The sequence below is a fragment of the Nematolebias whitei genome, chromosome 9, assembly GCF_014905685.2.
Source record: "Nematolebias whitei isolate Nwh7 chromosome 9, NemWhi1, whole genome shotgun sequence".
Lineage (NCBI taxonomy): Eukaryota > Metazoa > Chordata > Actinopteri > Cyprinodontiformes > Rivulidae > Nematolebias > Nematolebias whitei.
Window position 1 is genome coordinate 35,961,777 of NC_056506.1, and position 20,052 is coordinate 35,981,828.

At 39.8% G+C, this 20,052-nt stretch overlaps 1 protein-coding gene across 1 annotated transcript in view; it reads left to right on the forward strand.

Moving 5' to 3' along the window:
* The window catches only part of epha4b (eph receptor A4b), a gene marked incomplete in the record, with an annotated part of 121,366 nt that overhangs the window by 25,714 nt on the left and 75,600 nt on the right, over positions 1-20,052 (forward strand). Inside the window, 3 exon segments of the mRNA XM_037682299.1 lie at positions 8,557-8,757; positions 10,088-10,195; positions 11,072-11,423. Coding sequence (XP_037538227.1) covers positions 8,557-8,757; positions 10,088-10,195; positions 11,072-11,423 — 661 coding nt within the window.

A 20,052-nucleotide genomic window follows, 5' to 3' on the forward strand; every position in this document is an offset into this window, starting at 1 on the left:
AAAAAAAAAAAAGAATAGTGGTACAAGTAGTAAAAAGTACTTTATTTAATATATACCCTTCCCACACTCTTGTAATATTCTAAACAATGTTTCTAAATTCTAAATGCTCTAAAAAAACACAGAATGTCATGATTTCAGCTCCCTGCCTCCTCTGCTCTTTGCCACCTGCGAGCGTTCTTGGCCACGCCCACTTTTGAGCTTCAGGATTAAGCTTTTTATGCAGCTTTGCGCTGCACAAAGGTGCAGCAGGTACTAAATAATTTAAAATAATTTATTTTAAATAAAAATGCCATGCTGATCGTGCAGCTCATCCATCAATCATCCAGTTGTGTGTCATGTCCAATCTTATTTTGAAAAACCGCAATAGCTCAAGTCTGCGATAATTGAACCGCGAAGTAGCGAGGGACTATTGTATATGTCCCTCATTTGGCTAGCCATTAGCCTAGCCTACAGGAAACTTTTGCCTCTTTCTGTATACATGCTCTATGATGGATGTCACAGCTGATAATGTATTATTTATAAGAGAGAACATGAGTCTAAAATGACCAGGCTATCCCTTTAATCTTTTCATACTGACAGGTAAATTTACACATTTCATCTGCTGTGCTGAAAATGCAGCGCTCTTCGGAGCCTTAATTTATTACAAGTTAGGATTTTGCAAATGTGAAATGATGCGGTGTATGTTTTTGTGAGGGGTGAATATTCTTGCGTAAGAGGAGGTGGTGTAAACTGTTTTTGGTATTTGTATGTGTACATGCAGGGGGGTGGGGGTGGGGGGAGTTGCATAACTAGCCTTTTTTCAGGTACAGGGACCAGGGGAGTCTGGAGTGCAGCCACCATGAATTAGAAAATGACAGCTGAGAAGTGAGAGAGAGGAAGAGGCTGAGAATAAAGCGAGGAAGAGCAACATTGAACAGAGTGTCGGTCTGTATGTTGCTGTAGTACAGGAGTCGCTGAATGGCACTGAATTAATTCTATTTCCTCTTGAGTCACACTTCTTTCTCTCTTCGCCCCCCTCCACTATTCAGCATCAGCGTGTTAAATTGCAGGATGCCACACGCGGTTTCATGGTTTTGTGCAGAAGAGAGGCAGCTGAAGTGAGCAGAGGCGAGTAAAGTTGTTTTCTCAAGCGACTGAATCTATCAAGTTCACCCCAATGAACCTCTCTATTTGTTTGGTCACATTAAAGACGTTTGTGTATGTTTTTCCATCCGCTGCCTTTAAATAGCTCCACCTGTAGCTGTAATCCTGGTCAGAGTATTCTTTAATCTTGCTGAAAATCTCCACGTGTCGCTAGTTTACAGGGAAGTAAATATTTTATTCTGAAAGGAAAGTGCAAGCTTTATTCTGAGTGGTCTTTTTTTTTAAGGATTGCCAACATGCAGACAGTTCTGTTCATGTTTTTATTGTTTTCCTTTTTTTTTTTTTTTTACAATAATGGTATTTTAAAACTGTCTACAACTTATTTTTATTTTCCATGGAGCAAAAAGTTATTTTTTTCTAAAAGCAAGAATGAACTTCTGTGTTAAATGAAACAAAATATGACAGAGGGCGACTCAATATATTTTAAAGCTTTGTTTGGTTTTATGATGACATTCTGTTGTGTTGTTTTCTATGTTTCTTTCCATTCTTGCTTTTACTTGTCCTTGCCAAACTTTTTGACGTTGCTGATGCCGATGAGAATGTCACAGCTGCATCTGATCTTGCCTGCTGCTTTAGATCTGTCTTGTTGAGCAAAAATGAACATTCACGTTGTTGTTGTTGTTTTGTTGTTGTTTCGTGTGCTTTGGAAGACACGTGCAGGTCTAGTGTGCTTTAATTTCATAGTCGAGCTAAACCATTAACATTTCCCTGAAGCAAAGAAAAAATATGTTTGTCACAGCTTTGGCAGGACTTTTGCTTTAATGATGCTTCGTACAGAAACATCTTCGGGAAGAAAAAAAAAACCACTAAACCTCCACTTCTGCTTTTCTGATGTGCTGGGCTTAAAAGCATAATTTTCTGAACAAATAAAACATTTTGAGAAAATTGTAGTATTTAAATGTGTTGTTTGGCTAGTTTGTTTGCCTAAAAAGCACTAAGGAATAAAAAAAAATAAAATAAGCAAGTAAAGGTTAACATTTTCTTGAAAATCACTCTCTATAACTAAAGATGAATCTCAAATATACAATAAATGTGCTAAACTTCCTTTAAGGCTGTCTAAATCAAATTAAATGTTTGACAGTAGAGCTGAAAAACATATTGAAATTTTACCATCATTGCAATGTCAACACTGCAAAGCTGCAGACACAAACTGGATGCCTATTTTGAATTTTGGTGACTTGCATGGATTTTCGAAACAACAACAGACAAGAAGCAACGCAAGATAGAGAGGCCAACATGGAGCACTTGAGTATCAGGTGTGAGATCAAACAGTACACAGAGGTGAGAATCAGGAGTATACGTACTGGGAGCGAGAAGGAACCATTGGATACAGCTGGACTCATTGACAAATGAGGAAAAGGAGATTAATGAGGAGCAGGAGTCACTGGGGGAACGCCACATTGAACGAAACCAGGGAGAAATGGAAAATCAACAAGAGTTCTAAAGAAAACACAAGGAACAACAGGAAAAAATAAACTGAATCTAAAATGACAAAATAATCCAAACAAGATGAACTAACAAACAACAACAGATCATAGTTGTAACTGATATCATTATATTCAACAATAATAGTACAGTATATCAAAGTTACAATAATCCAGGTAAAAAAAAATCCAACAAAGTTCAGTCAGGTCATCTGGATGGTTTCTTTTGTTTTGTTGAGACGTTTCATCTTTCATCCAGAGGACTTCATCAGACTGAGGAACCACAAACAAACTCAGTCCCACAAGCAGCACACTCACATAGTGGACCAACCAGTTTGATGGTGATAAGATGGTTTCTGGGGCCCTTCCTCTCCCCTGTCGACTCTTCAGTAAGAAACCATCCAGATGACCTGACTGAACTTTGTTGGATTTTTTTTTTTTTTTAACCTGGATTATTGCGCATGAACTTTGATGTTTTGAACCACTTTGACTATGGCTGCCTTAGAGGAGTCGGCGTGGGAGAGTGCAGACCCCAGAAACCATCTTATCACCAGCAAAGGTTGGTTCACTATGTGGGTGTGCTGCTTGTGCTACAGAGTTTGTTGTGGCTCCTCAGACTAATGAAGTCCTTTGGATGAAGGAAGAAACGTCTCAACAAAAAAGAGAAAACCATCCAGATGACCTAACTGAACGTTGTTGGAATAAAAGTGTATATTTTCTTAACACTGTACAGAACAACAAGCTTGTAACAGACAAGGAGCCACCACACCAAGAAACTCCCATGTTTCATATCAAAGGATTATCTAGTTGACCTTTGACCTCTAATCCTGGGGATTATTCACAGTGAGTGGCAATTCCCACTAATATGTGACCAGTGTCTACCTGAATTAGTCCAAAACAACACTTGACCCTTCCAGGTCAGTCTTAATCCGGGCTGTGCAGGGCCGGATGTGGCTAAGACTGAATAGAGCGACCCACTTCTGTCACAGCGTGTGTGCGTGCACGTGTGCGTGCACATGTGCATGTGCGCTCCATCCATTTCTAAACTTCTTTCTCCTCTTTGCTCCCAACTTCGCTAAAACAGAACTTCTAGGCCAATTACGTTGTTGTAGGCAAACCCATCAGATGAGATATTAGTTTAAGCTGGTGAATGGTTGAACTAAAACCCTGATGTGACGTCTGCGCTTCACTTCAAAGCAATCAGGAGAGTTCCTGGCTGATTGGATGAGGTGATTGAGGTTTCAGTGGGGAGGTTGTTCATTCTGAATGTTAATTGGTGTTTAGACAGAATCAACACATAATAGCTTGAATTGTGTGTGTGTGTGTGTTTGAGAGGAAGAATGTTTGTGCAGGTTTCTGCTGAATATTAAAGAGAGCTTTAACTCTTGAACTTATACAAACATGTCCCAGATGTATTTTTTTTAACAGCTGCTGTGGCATTAGCAGATGTGGAGGCAACAAAAGTTGTTTTACGCACACCTGTGCTTTACACCGAGAAAAAAGTGATGATGAACAGACTCGCTAGCAAGGGAAATAAGACTCTCACCAGGAAGTGGCAGTAATCCAGCCACTCCAAACTTTCCCCACAAAGAAATAAACAAAGACTTCATAAAGTCCTTTTTATCCCTCAATGACTGTTCCCATAAATGCTTTAATCACCAATCCCTGGGGGCTCAGCTCTGTGAGTTTGTGTGGGTGTGTGTGTGTGTGACCGTCCTGTGATGTCCGACTGGTCTCAGCTTTGCACAGATGGGCCTATTTAGCTGCCAGGCGCGCCTGTAATGTACCAACATTTATTTCTCGCTGCCTTCCCTCCCCCCATTAGTTTTGTCCTTTTAATTGAACCGTGTTGCTGGTAGCAGTGACTGTTCGCTATCCTCGTGCACAGTTGTGCAAGACTCCACTGAAACATTCATAATGCTTTGTGGCGTCTTCAACCTTACAGGCTGCTTTGCGGCCTTCTTTTTCTTTATGTTTTCCACGTTTCTGTCTTGGTTTCTGCTGAAGGACTGCTGGATGAAGGTGGAGCTGGAAGTTGTTTCAGCCCCATATCTGAAGTGGAGGCTGTTGAGATTAAAAGCATCTGAATGTGGGATAGAGATTCAAATTGTGCCAGTCTGTGTTTGTTTTTTTATTTAGGTCTATTTTAGAATTGAGGACTTCATGCATTTCTTTTTGCTTTTATCAGTATTATTATTTTTTTACTTTTTATTTTATTGTAAACTGACATTTGTTCAGAGTACCTTAAACCTCTCCATACTGCTCAACTTCAAAAAGGCAGAATTGGGGGATAATGAATTTGTCTAAATCAGAGTGTGAGATTGTGCATTTTTTGTATGTCTATTACCAAAATATCTCATGAAAGATATTAATGAAACATTCAGACGTAATCAAGGGATGAACAACTACAACTAATTTTTAAGTCTATCAACATTTACCAACACAAATATAGTTATAATTCAGACTCTTTTACATATACTGAGTGGTCTGATAAAGTAGTTTGTAGCAGTAACTAGTGGGGGTGGCATGGTGGCTCAGTTGGTAAAGCTGCCACCTCTCAGCGAGAAGGTTGCCGGATTGAATCCCGGCTGGGGGCCACTCTGGATGGAGTTTGCATGTCCTCTCCGTACATACGTGGCTTTTCTCCAGGTACTCCAGCTTCTTCCCACAGACCAAAAGTGTGCATAGTCTGATTGGTAACTCTAAAATTGTCCCTAGATGTGAGTGAGAGAGTGAAAGGTTGTTTGTCTCATTTGTCTCTATGTGTCCCTGTGATGGGCTGGAGACCTGTCCAAGGTGTCCCCCACCTCTCACACAGTGACTGCTGGACATGGGCACAAGTGACACCCGTAACCCAAAAAGTAAGAAGCGGTTGAAGATAATAGATGGTTGGATTGGGGCTGCTGTGGCTGAGAGCAGTCATCTTTCAATGGGAGAGTTGGGGGTTCGATTCCACCAGCAGACATATGCTGAAGTGTCCCTGGGCAAGACGCTGAACCCCTCATTGCCTCTTATGTGTGTCTCATCGGTGTATGAATGTGATAAAGTACTGATTAGTCTTTGTATAGATCTAGTAGAGTGCCATATGAATGGGTAAATGAGGCACAGATTGTGTTGTAAAGAGCTTTGAGTTTGTTGATAAGATAGAAAGGTGATATATAAGTACAGTCCATTTACCATTTATGGATTGTAGCTAGTGGCTTGTGTAGGAGTCTGCTCTTAATGCAACCTGACCAAACTAAAAGTGTCCATATTCAAGAATTCAAGGTTCTTTATTGTCATTCACATCACATGTGGTACGAGGGGGAATGAAACTATGTACACACGGTCCCAGTTATAGCCAACAAAAATACAAATTGTTAAGAAAAAACAGTAATAAAATCTAAGATTTGAACTAAGAAATACACTAAACTAAGAACACACTAAGCACTAATAGTACAAAATAATGTGCCAAAACAACAGCAGCACAAACATGAGTCTGTGTGAGCAGATGAGGACGAATGAACACAGCAACATGAAATAAATCAGCAGCATGAGATCAGCAGCATGGACTGTCAGCAGCACATATCAACAACCAAGTGGCATTACAGTGATATTTTTTTAACAATAATTTTCACAGTGATAATCCTGACTTGGGATTCATGAGTCTAAGCCTCAGGGTAGAAGCTGTTCCTCAGCCTAGTGGTTCTGCACTTAATGCTCCTCAACTTCCTTCTTGAGGGGAGCGGGGCAAAAAGTGTGTGTGCTGGGTGAGTGGGGTCCTTCATGATTCAGGTGGCCCTCTTCCTGCATCTGGAGGTGTAGATGTCTGTGATGGTGGGGAGACTGACTCCAACAGACTTCTGTGCAGCCTTCACCACTCTCTGCAAAGCTTTTCTTTCTGCAGCTGTGCAGCCTCCATACCACACGTTGATGCTGGAGCACAGGATACTCTTTACTGCACACCTGTAGAAGGAGGTGAGGACTGAGCTTCCCAGTCCGGCTCACCTCAGCTGCCTGAGGAAGTAGAGTCTCTGATGTGCTTTCTTAATCAGGCTGGTGGTGTTGTTGCCCCAAATGAGGTTGTCATTTAGAAAGAATTGGTTGGTGTATATGGTAGCTCATGCAGGTGTGTGTAAATGTGAACAAATGTATATCCCTGATGTACAGGAGCAAACAGCTGTTCAATGATATGTTTGTGCCACTTCTGTGGTCAAAACTTCACGGTTAGATGATGATTGGAGCTCGGAACAGAGATGGTGGTCCTCTCATCCCTCACTAGACAAGAACTCACCCAGTTTGTATTTGTGGGTTTTAATGTGCGTGTCCAAGAAAATCAGATTCTCCAGCATTTGAATTGATCAGCTATCCAGAGACACTCAAACCACATTGGTATATTTTCCATTTTTCCCTTCCTTCAAGGAATAGAAATGTTCTCTTTGTGTGTGTATGTCAGTGCTGTTGTCGTGTGTGCGCGTGTGTGTGTGTGTGTGTGTATGTGTGTGTGCGCGGATAGAAATGTTTTCCTGTTCATGCGAGAAGTGTTCTCAATTACAGCCTCAGCCAGAAGTGGAAACAGATGGCAGCAGATGACAGGAGACAAAGTAGCTCTGTCCTACCTACTCCTTCTCTCTCTCCTTCTCTCTTTCCCCGACTTTCTGTCAGTGTCCCTCACCCAAAATACACACTTTCTGCCTCTTAGGGCTTCAAATCACTCATTGGCTTTAGAAAAACACACTCTTTCTGTGCACATATGGAGCGTGGACAAAGACATTCCTTCAGTCATCTTGACACAGATCATCCCTCATGAAAACAGAGCATGCAGGTTTTTGCTCCAAACCTCACAGTTCTGTGAACTTGGCTTGAGTTTTCCCTTCAGAAAAGTCTGAACTGATGTCTTCTTTGTCTGCTGAGCAGTGATGTTTGCTGCTGAGTCATGCTGTTGTCAAGACAGTCGTGCTGCTGAACGTTACCTCAGTTTGGGCTTCGACTAGAGATTCATGCTCCAGATCAGCATAAATTTGTCTGTTTTTCCTGTTAATTAATACGTATTTACGACATTTTTATCACTATCTTTCCTCCACAGTCCCCTTTTCTTCTTTGAACTTCTACATAATTTTGCACTTTACCTATTTTTTCAGTGCCAGCCACCAAAAGGTGAAAGGCAGTTGAGACTGTTTTTGTCCATATTTGTCCATTACCCCATAAACCACTGGACACAAGTTATAGAAACTCCTAGAAAATAATCAAGAGATACTCTTACTACAACTGATTAGCTTTATCTGATTATTTGATTCAAGATGGCTGCCACTGTCAACTAATCTGAAAAAGTAAACAAAAATGACTATACTATAGTAAAAGTTGTTTGGCTTCAACAACTGAGTCAGCACTAACTTATAATATGAGCACTGACCCACTATAAATAATTTGCTCAAGATATTTGCTTTAAATAATGCATATATATATATATATATGCATATATATATATATATATATATATATATATATGACAGCACGACGGCTCAGTGGTTAGCACTGTAGCCTCACAACAAGAAGGTCCTGGGTTCGATCCAGGGTTGGACCTGGGGTCTTTCTGTGTGGAGTTTACATGTTCTTCTCGTGCTTGCATGGGTTTTCTACGGGTACTCCGGTTTCCTCCCACAGACCAAAAACATGCATTTTAGGCTGCCTTCAGGCCCAGGCCTCCCTTGCAAAAGAGACCTGCGATCTCAATGGGATTTGCCTGGTTAAATAAGGCAAATATATATATATATATATATATATATATGAATCTATTTAAGATGGTTACCACAGCCAGTTGACGTTAGCCAATGTAAAAAATGTCTAAAACTATGTCAAATAAAAGTAGTCGATGAAATGCATTCTTTCAAGGAATGCTAGACTTTTAATATGCCCTACTTTATATATAAATCAGTATTTGATGCATTTGCCTCCAAAATGTTCTGCTGGAAAAAATAAAATAACACATCCTCCTCTTCATGGTTTTCAGTGGGAGGAGATCAGTGTGATGGATGAGAGGAACACTCCGATGAGGACCTACCAGGTGTGCAACGTGATGGAAGCCAACCAGAACAACTGGCTGCGGACGCGGCACATCAGCCGGGAGGGTGCGCAGCGAGTCTACATCGAGATCAAGTTCACCCTGAGAGACTGCAACAGCCTGCCCGGTGTCCCCGGTACCTGTAAGGAGGTCTGCATCATCACCATCCACACAAAGCAGCTCTGTCCTGCTGCTGCTTCCTGTTCACCCATGCTGAGCAAAACATTGTGGACTGAGCTGCTCCATGGGGGGGCTGTTGTGTAACTGAGCTTATAATAATGAACAAAAAAGTTATTTTTTGTGGAGAATGATCAATAACTCAGTTAGATCTGAAACACCATACAGAGCTGCGTTACAAGAGAATATTCACTGATTGAGTAAATTGAATCAAGCTTATGTATCAGCCTTGTCTTTGGCATTTTAACTGTGTGCAAACATAAAAAAACATAAAATATGAATGTCTGATACACTGAAACTCAAAGCAGGACATTTACATGTTGAAATAAAAATCCCTCTGCACATGTCATATAAACTTCAAAGGGTGGCGGGAAGAGTTGTGTTATGCTGTGAGCTGCAGAGAGGCACTAAACACAAATCTTCAAGCACATGAACAATAATTATCAATTCATTTCACTTCATTAGACAACATTCTACCTGCTGGCTTCATTTGCTGCACATTAACGTGTGTTTTCATCTCAGGCTCATGGAAAGTTGATTCAAATTGTTTCTAATTTAATTATCACTGTGATGAAATGAGTATATATCTTGTACAAAATACCACTTTAGACTGCAGCAGAGTAAAAGACCATCATTCTACTTTGCAGTCTGTTCCATTTGATACACACTGAGCACACACAAACCCTTTGATGGCTCAGCAGTCAGAGCTGCAGCAGCTCTTTCTGGGAGGATAGATACAGAAGATAAGACAAGAAATGGAAAAATAAAATTTAAAAAAATCAATGAAGAATGATACAATAGAGGCTTTTGGGGATTTTCCTGTGAATGTTGAGTCAGCATTTACTTCCTTTGTTTTCCTGTTTGATTGTATGTTGTTTTTCTTTTTGCAATCTACAGTATCTACATATTTTGTATTCTAGGCATTCATATATCATAAATATCATTTTCTTCTTTTTTTCTGTTACTTTTTGTGTTTTTTATCTTTAACAATAAGTGAAACTTTTTTAAAGCAATTTAAATCTGTCATTCACGCTGCATTTTCACAAAAAATGTGATTTCTGCAGTTTGTTTTTGTGTTTAAAGTTTATTATGTTATACGTTTTTTCTCTCACAGACACATGGGGCAGCTTCTCTCCACTATAGTTTCTGTTTTTATCTTTTACACTCCAGAATAAATCGAGGCTTTACTCAGTTATGGAGCGTTTCAGTGCAGACGTTCTCTAATGACTGTTCAGACAGATGCACTAAGGTTTATGTGACATTTTACCATGTTGAGAGCTGATTTATGTTGTTTGTTTTGCAGACGTTCAACATGTACTACTATCAGTCCAACAATGCCAACTTGTGGTTCATCAAGGAAAGCCAGTATGTAAAGATTGACACTATTGCTGCAGATGAGAGCTTCACACAGGTGAAAATACACTGACAAGCATCTCTTTGGTCAAAGTTTGTGTGTTATAAGTATGTTTAAATTATGATATGCTATATGTCAAAGTTCATGCTCCGGAAAAAAAAAACCCATCCAACTAAGTTAAGTCAGGGCCACAACAAACTCTTATTATTGACTATTATTGACTTAAACTTATATACTTATAAACTTATACAGTAGTCCTTCGCGGACTCACTCTACCGCGGCTTTTCAAAATAAAATTGGACATGACACACAATTGGCTGATTGATGGATGAGACGCACGATTGACATGCAGTTTTTATTTAAAATAAATTATTTAAAATTATTTAGCACCTGCTGCACCTGTGTGCAGCCCACAGCTGCAGGATAAATGTCCTCCTGCAGCTCCTCCTCCCTCCTCCTTCATCCTCTGTCGATCTCCTTTCTGCAGCGGAGAAGTGGGCGTGGCCGAGAGCACAGAGTACAGAGCGTTTGGAAACATTATTTAGAATATTGCAAGAGTGTGGGAAGGGTTTAAAACACCTATAATATAACAGTATAAGCAAACTGTTTGTTCCACTATGGGAGTGTGCTGCTTGTAGGACTGAGTTTGCTGTGGCACCTCGGACTGATGAAGTCCTTTGGATGAAAGACGAAACATCTCAACAAGAAAAGAAACCATCCAGATGACCTGACTGAACTTTGTTGGATTATGCTAAATGATTATACTGTCCATTTACACTCGTTTTCTGTAAATGTACTAAGTTCATCAAATAAAATTGGATAAGACGTTTATGTAACATGCTCTGATATCTGTAGATGGTAAATATAGCAAATGCTGCCTCTAGTTCAAATTGTTTGTTAAATAAGACAAAATATAATATTATTTGTACCCAGGTGGATGTTGGTGACCGCGTCATGAAGCTGAACACGGAGGTACGAGACATCAGCAACCTGAGTAAAAAGGGTTTCTACCTGGCCTTCCAGGACTTGGGTGCCTGTATCGCTCTGGTCTCAGTCAGGGTCTTCTACAAGAAGTGTCCCCTCACGGTGCTCAACCTGGCCCAGTTCCCCGACACAATAACCGGTGGGGATACGGCGCTGGTGGAGGTCCACGGCATGTGCGTGAACGCCTCCGAGGAATTTGAGGCTCCTAAGATGTACTGCAGCGCAGATGGAGGCTGGCTCGTCCCCATCGGCAGGTGTGTGTGCAAACCAGGCTTCGAGGAGAACAAGGACGTCTGCCAACGTGAGTCTGCTGGGGAGGGGGACGGGGCGTCTGCGGGAAGCAGTTATAAGTGCGAAAATGTGTATTTTGGAAAAACAGGGACAGGAATTGGCAAGTAGAGAAGACAAAAGTGGTTCTTTTGTTGGTGACGTCAGGGTTTATTACTTCTGCGTTCACGTGTAAAAGAAACTCGGTGAGTGCAAGATGTAAAACTCAGCGTAAGCTCTGACCTACATTCTGAGAGAAAAATAAAAAACGAAGTGCTACATTGTGTAAGAGCACTTAACAGCTTATAAAAATGACCATGATGTGAATATATCACCAAACCTGTAGTAATTATATAAATGTGTGTGTGTTGTGACAGAAGGTGGACATGATTGAGTCTGTATATTTAGATTGCAGGCTTATTTTTAAAAGTGTGTCATTTTCCCCAAAAAAATATAAGGACAGCTCTTCTAGAGAAAAGAGGGGGTTTGCTTATGTGTGAACTCACATTTTCATCTTCATGCAAGGTAGTAGCACGAGTTTACGTGTGTGTGTGTGACATGGCTCACTGGTGTGTGTTGTGTTGTAGAGGAAGAGACAAATGGTATGTCTTTGGAGGAAGATTATTGAGTTGTAAAACTCCCAGGATGGCGTGTGAGTGTGAGAGAGAGAGTTAGCAGGTATGTGTGCATACTGTGCCAGCGTGCATTTGAGTGAGGAGGCTTTATTACGCTCATGCACATGTCATCTGCCTCCAAGGACTCGCTTCCTTAGAAAAATTGGAGTATAGATATTCATCTGTGCAGACTTGGAATCTGCGCACACAATGTTATTTCACTTGTTTAGGAGAAGCAGCAGCCAAGACACTCAGAAAACCTGGCAGTTGGTCCTTAGAGACAAGTGAGTAAGAACAAAATGTGCTCTGCAGTTTGCAGACTGGTAATGCGCACAGATTGTGACAGAATGCTGGCTGCATCTCAATCATGAACACACAGACTGCTGAGCTACATATCTGCCTGCCCGCCTGTCTGTTTGTCTATCCGTCTGTCTGTCTGCTGTGGGGAAACGACAGGTGAGCTGGCTGACAGGTTTTCAGATGATCTTGCTGCCTTCTCTCTGCAGGTCTGTGTCACATTTTCTGTGCTGGGACTTCATTTCCAGTTAGCCTGATGCAGCAGAGTGGTTGACCTTAGCGATATCTTTGATAATGTCAGTCTTATCACTACAGAGAGAAAAACACAACTACGTCAGAAATTTTAAAAAAGCTTAATGTTCAACATGAATGCCTAGGGATGGGTGTTTTAAAGCAGAAACACTCCACACTTGTCAGTAAATATTCAACTTTTTTTTGGAAAATCAACCCCATGGCTCATCCTGTTCCCCTGGCCATCCATCCATCAGCCATCGCTACACACAGAAGACCAACTTGCAGCATATTATGCTTCGTTGTGTGAATGTTTATGAAGCATTCACCCTATTGTGATCCATTTTTCTTCTGTACGTTTTTCAGCATCTTTTTCGTTCGACAATTTTTGTGCTTTTTCAACAAGTCATATATCAAAATGTTCAGCTCTTTCAGGAGAATCCTGATATGACTTTTGGTATTGCTGCAACTTTAGCTTTTTGAAATATTTATCCTTTTTTGCCACTTTTTGTCCTCTTATGAAATGAATAGAGCTCATTTTACATCCTTCAAATCTTTAGATCTGTTTACAACCTTTAACTGCTCCTTTCACATTTTGTTCAGCTTCAGCTTCTTTCAGTTTCCTTGTGCAAATGTAAACATTTTTCAGCTACTTTCAGCTTATTTCAGCTGCTTTTTCAACAGTTTTGTGATCCTTTCTGATTGTTTCTGCTAAATACAATAATTTTGTGCTTCTTCTAACTAATTTTAGCTAATGTCAGCTATTTCTGCTCCTTTTAGCTACTATTTACAGTAATAGTTTTATGCTAATTTTTGTTTTTTCAGCTAATTCCATGGTTTGCTTTTTTGTTGCAAAAATGTTAACTTTTTTCAGCCTAATTCAGCAAAAATGTGCTCTTTTCACTTAAGTCTCTTTTTTGCTTTTTCAGCTACTTTTCAGATATTTCTTGCCAATTTCGGATTTTTCAGATAATTTCCACTTTTGTGCTCATTTCTGTTTCTTTAAGCCTAATTGGACAAACAGTTCTTTCTGCTTTTTTCTGCTAATTTGAGCTTGTTCTACCTTTTCTAGTTAGCTTTTTAGCATGTGTAGCTACTTTCAGCAGTTTTCAAATAAATTAAAGTTTTACATGGTATTTTCTGCTACTTTCAGCCTAATTAACTTCTTTCTGCTCATTTCAGCATGTTATGCTCCTTTCAGCATATTTCTGCTTGTTCCAGCTTTTTCGGACATTTCAGTTACTATTTAGCTGTCTTATGCCAATTTTAACTTTTTCAGCTAATTGCACATTTATTTGAGCTCATTTCAACTCTTTCCACTTCCTTCTATTAGTTTATGATTACTTCTGTTTTTTCACCTACTTTTCAGTTATATTTGGCCAATTTCAGCCTTTTTTTTAGCTAATTTCCTAATTTCTGTGCACATTTCTGCTTATTTAAACCCAACTCAACAAATATGTGTTTTTTTCCGATTTATTCTGCTAATTTAGGCTTTTTTCACTTTCAGCTCCATTTCAGCATGTTTTTAGCTAATTTCAGCTGTTTTTCTGCTAGTTCTTCTGCAACAAGCATTCACACTGCATTTTCACAGGAAATGCAATTTCACTTTGCTTTATAATTTTACTTTTATATTGTGTTTTACTCATTGAGAGCTCATTATTATAGCCCAACAAGTGTTAGCAAACAACAGTGTTTAAAAGCAGAGAAAGCTGTGTTGGAGAACACTAATGTCTGTCGCTGCCTGATGATTTAGGACTGTTTCCTGCTTTATTATTTTGATTAAAAATATGTGTCCACCTGACTGGGACATGTGAGGAACTAAAGTTTATTCACCCCAAATCCTGCAGCTGAAAACCCCTCTTATATTCAAGTCAGTTTATTTATAAAGCACCAAGTCACAACAGAAGTCATCTCAGGGCACTGGACAGAATACCAGATAATTTGGGTACAAAGACTTGTGCTGATGCTAATGACCTTTAAATATTTTCATTTTTCAAAAGTCCAGTCAGTCAACGTGCAGGTGAATTCACTACTCTGGCTTTATCTCTGAGCTCACCTGCAACCATACATTCTGCTTCTTAACACTTTCAAAATAAAATGTGTCAGGGATCCTGCGATTCTCGGACTTCCTTGAATTTATTTTTTATTTTTTCCAGGGAGTGGAGTGGGTTGTAGTTGTTGTGTTGAAAATATTAATTAATTAATTACATCCTTACTGGAAAAGCCCAAATAGGAAAAAGTCGATGACAAAAATAAATCTTTTTTTAAGTGGTCATAGCCTTCACATTAATTTTTCAAATCTGCCCACTCTAGCTAGATTTTGATGATTCAGAAATCACTCACAAACTTATTAATGATGGAGTTTTAATGACAGTTTTAGGTCAGAGGTAACAGAATATCGTATGTGTGCCCCCTACCAAATGGTCAATAGTCAGACATGTGTGTGGACATGAAGAATCAGTGTCCAGTGTCTTCACAAGTGTGAAGCCTAATTCTAGTTCGTTTGAAGGCATTCAGTGCAATCACTCTTGATTTCAAGAAATCAGGTTGTCTTTGTGTTGACGTCAAAGCCATCTACTGAGAAGGGAAAATGGTTTTTGTCAGCTTTTAAGAGAAATACAGTGTAGCAATACAGGAAGAGAATCTGCTGGTCATCATGTCCCAGTTAAGCATATAATGTCAGAAATAATGCTAAACAAGCAAAACAGTTTCCCTGGCTTTGGGGAAAAAACAAAACAACTAAGGCCTATGCTTTTTTGAGTGCACATGCTTCTGTTTTATAGTTTTCCTAACTCGTCAAAATTCACTTAGCCAGCTAATGTAGTTGCATCCATCATCAGCCTCCTTATAACAGACAGATAGATGAAAGACACCGAGAGGTATGGCAGCCAGGTGCTTTAATGTGTCTGTGAGAAAGAGGGTCGGGCTTTTAAAGAGTCATGTCATCAGCCTCCAAACAAAAGGGCCTGGCCCTGAAACAATCTGCAGGTCTTTCATGGGGACAACGCACGCCGCTAATGCATTTGAATCATCCTCTCTCTTGTTAGCTTTCACACAGAGTTGAAGTGATGCGTTTGGGGAGAGAAGCGTATAAAAAGGACTGCCATATGAGCAATCATACGAGCAGGGCTTGGATTGTCTTTCTCGTTCTTTTTGTGGCTTCTTGTTTTACTCTTTGCTCTCATTTTCCTGCTCTGATGCTTAAAGTCGTCCCCAAATGTTCCGTGTGGATCTTGATGTCTCTGTCTCCTTTTCCTTCACACCCTGTGCCTCCCATTCTTTCTGTCTCTCCCCCTTGTTTCTCTATCTCTCTATCTTGGTCTGAAGCGCTAATGGAATCATTACTAGCCTCTCTGTTAGACAAACACCAGACACCTCCTATTATGGCCCCCTTTTTCCCTAAATCTCTGCCTCTTTGCTCTTCTCTGTTATTTTCGAGCCATGCTCTGATGTCTGCTTCTATAATTAGACTATTCTCAACGTCTCGCTCGCTACAAGCCACCCATTTTGCCCCTCACCCATCTCCTCTGCCATTGTCTTCCTTTTCTCACCTCTACATTTATCTCTGTGTGTCCCCCTTCTCCTACTCCAAGCATCTTATCTCCTCTGCCTGCTCTCGTTAAACATTTATAGATCATGGGTTCATCGTTTGCTTTTTGTCTTTTCCAACTCAATATTTCCTGCTCCCCCTGAGGGGAAGTACGTTTAAATGTGTGTTTCAACATGTCGGATGGTGGACAAGGACGCAGATTCAGTGAACTGTTTTATGGCCAAAATGACAGTTTACATCAATACACGACTTGTTTCATTCAGTAAAAACAGAGTATAACTGGATAAGTGGAAAGTGTGGTCTTTAAAGGATAATTCAAATCTTTTGAAGAAGAGTTCAGTGTACAAGGTTGTAAAACTTTAAATATTTTATGTTATAAATAGTGCTTTGAACAGCCTCACTTTGGAAATGCAGAATTTATTTCTGACTGGACTGACCTTTACATTGTCACCAGTTTTACATTGTTTGATATGAGCAGAAATATTACAACAGAGGTGCTACAGCTAGCTGCTGCTGCCATTACTTGCACTATTTGTAGTAGCAAAAACACACAATTCAGTTTATGTTTGTATGTTTCTATGTATGTATATATGTATGCATGTATTCAATGTTCTTTATTTGTCATTCGCACCACATGTGGTACATGTGGTGGAACGAAATTATGTACACAGGGTCCCAGTTAATCCAACAATAAAATGTAAAAAAAAAAACAGCAAGAAGATCTAAGATATGAACTAAGATCTACATGTATGCATGTAATGCATGCAAGCATGCACGTGTGGGCGTGCATGCATGTGTCTATTTATGCACATGTGCATGCATGCAGGCACTAATGAACTATTGGGTACTTTGAGCAGGTCTTTACTTACCTAACCTAAATTCAAATACATACATACTTGCATGCAGGTTTGTGTTTAAATTAGGGTTAGGTAGGAAATTATATATCTATATAGTTGTTTTACTTTATATTTTCATCCATTCATTATGTCTTGTTCAGGTACCGGATTTTATCTGTTGGAAGTAACGTACAACTTGTTCAGGCTCTCATTCCATTGCAGCGCTAATATGAAAACAACCATTCACACTCAAATCCCTTTCACCATAACCCTTTCTGCTGAATATGGATTGTGTTTTGAAGCTAATCATTTTCAGTGCATGGGCGGCTACTTTAGATGTTGTTGTTTCCCTGCACAAAGGGGCTTTTGAAAATGTTAATAAGCTGATGGTGAAAAGGGTTGAAAATGAGACTGGACATAAGCAGCACAATGTCAGACTCGTGTCAGTGGTTGATATTTGCTGAGGCAGAGTAACATGATTAAAACTGAGGACATTTGTTGAGGACTGTTTGAAGAACAAATTAGGACAGTGTGGTGCACGACGGATGTAGCAGAATGCTCCAGCGCACATGATTTGTCGAAACACAATAGTTGATTTTATTTGTATTCACTTTTACAACAGTTTAATTCACTTACCTGCTTCCTCACAGAGCTGTGCACCAACACCGCTGCTTGAATAGCTGTGGCTTTCTGTCACTTGAAATCAAGCTCATCTGCTTTGTGTTGCCACTGGAGCTGTGTAATTTCTGATTCAAAGACGTCCTTTTCTTCCTGTCTGCCTGTCACTTTCACACACTCTTTGTCACTTTGCCTCCATCTCTCTCTCTGCCCTCCCACCACTACCACTTTCCCTCCCAGACTTTTCTTTCCTCTCTGTGCCTCTTGTGCATTCTGTTCTTGTTTGCCCCCTCAGTGTTTCTGTCTGCCGCCGTTTCCTCCACCACCTCCAGTTCTGCTCGATACTTCCCTGCTCTCTCCTGCTGTCGGTGTCGCTCACAGGTGGTAGGGATGTAGTAAATGCTGCCCTCAAACTTCTCTTGCATTAAGCCCTTGCGTTCAGTTCTTTGTGTCTGACGACACCAATTACTGCCTCAGATGCTGGAGAGATAAATGAAACAAAGTAAAAGAGAGAAAAAACAGACATCTGTCGCCTCAACAGCAGTTTTCTTTCTCTCATCTCCCTCCTCCTACTTTCTGAGTAGTTATATGGGTCAGCACGACACGTCTATCTTTATGTCTTCCCACCGGCTGCAGCTGTCTAATAGTTTCTCTTTTTCCCTTTTGTTCCTGATCATTTGTCTGTTTGATGTTGCCAGCAAGGAGCAAGAGCAGAGTTTACAATAAGAACCTTTGAAAGGCGCGTTGCTGATTCCACTTAGTTCTCCCGCTGTTCTTCTCCTCAGTCAAAGTTCACACTGCTCAGGAACACGTCTCATTTGGTTCGGTTGGAAGCGTCTGATCCAGTGTGTGCAAACAGAATATTGTGGTGCAGATGTGTGTGATGCAGATGTGTGACTTTAAACGGTCTGTTTCCAAGGTTTGAGCATGTCTTACAGTAATTATACTGTTAAACCTAGCAGCATTTTTTCTAATTTCTAAAGTTTTTAAGTTGAAAGACTTCTAATTTACAGATGATTTGTGATGTTTTGATTATAAGAGACCTTACTCAGTTCTGTGTTAGTGGCCATCTTCACTTTAAATGATTTTGTTACATTTTTCAGAAACAATAGCTGGAGAATGAATTTACTTAACTCCTCTGGTAGCTTTTTAAAATCTAATTGGATGAAACGTTTCTAATTATCGTCTTCTACTATAAAAAGTGGGTGATCATGTATTTGTCTGTGTGGGTACATTTGTCTGTCTGTCAATCCATCTATTTGCCAAATTTTCCACAGATTTTAATGAAATGTTCAGAAATTAAACATTGGATGTATATCTACAATGGATTACCTTTTGGAAGTAACTCAATACAACAGGATCGCCAAAGCTAACGGTTATTATCAAATAAAAGTGGCTGTAAGTATATAGTTTGGTGCAGTTGTAGCTGATTTAATGCATACTCTGAGCTCCAATATACTGCATGACATCTTTGTTCAAAACTTTCACGTTAACACAAAATGGTTTGTAAGCTCATTCATCCAGGGAAATATCAGAAAAAGGTTAAATCATGTTTTCTGGAGTGGACAAGTTTCTTTAAGCGAGAAATGTTTTTCAGGCTGTTTTTGTGAGTAGCAAGTTGGTCATCTGGCCTAAAACAGTTGATTGTTGTTCATGATGATTGATTGTTTTGCATGTGTTTAAAACCTACTTTTGAGATTCCAACAGAAGGTTGGCTTGTAACACAGCAGATCTGGTTGGCAGGTCGTAGACTGAGGACGTCCTCTGGATGGGGGACGAAACATTTCTCACTTAAAGAAACTGGTCCAGATGACATGATTTAAGCTTTTTTGTTGTTTTCACTTTAACAGTTGGGAAACAGCCAGTTTGTCAGTCTGTTGGTAAAATATCTCATAAACCCCACTGACTGATTCAAATGAAACTCTGATTTTAATTGATGGATGTAAATCTACTGCTGATTACCTTCTAGAGTCAGCTCGGTTCACGATGGTTGTCACAGCTAACCTTCTTAACACGTTAGTTATGTCAGTCAGTGTAACGGATACTGAGCTAAAATATCGTGTGGTGGTAACTGAGTCACTCAAAACACATACTTGAAGTACTAATAGATCACATGACATTTTTGGTTAAAACTGGCAAACATGGCAACAGGGACTATGCATAGATTTTTTTTTTCAGACGTAGTCTCTGCGTGGTTCTCTGTAATAAAGTATGTGGCATATGTCATTACTTCTAAAGTTCAATATTATGCTATGCTTTTAAATATATTTAAATGTTTTACTTTTTGTGTGTGTGTTTTTTGTGATTGCGTATAAAGTCTGCTCCCACTTGCTGTACTTGTCAAGTTAATGTTGTATGTATTTGTTAGTACAAAAACATATGCAGTATTATTTTTTTTATTTAAAGCCTTGTGATAATAAAAAAGAGGAAATAAAACTGACCAACAGCACAAAGCACGCAGCAATCACGAGAACCACTGCTCAGCTGCTCAGACAATCAGTCCAGACTCTGACCAAA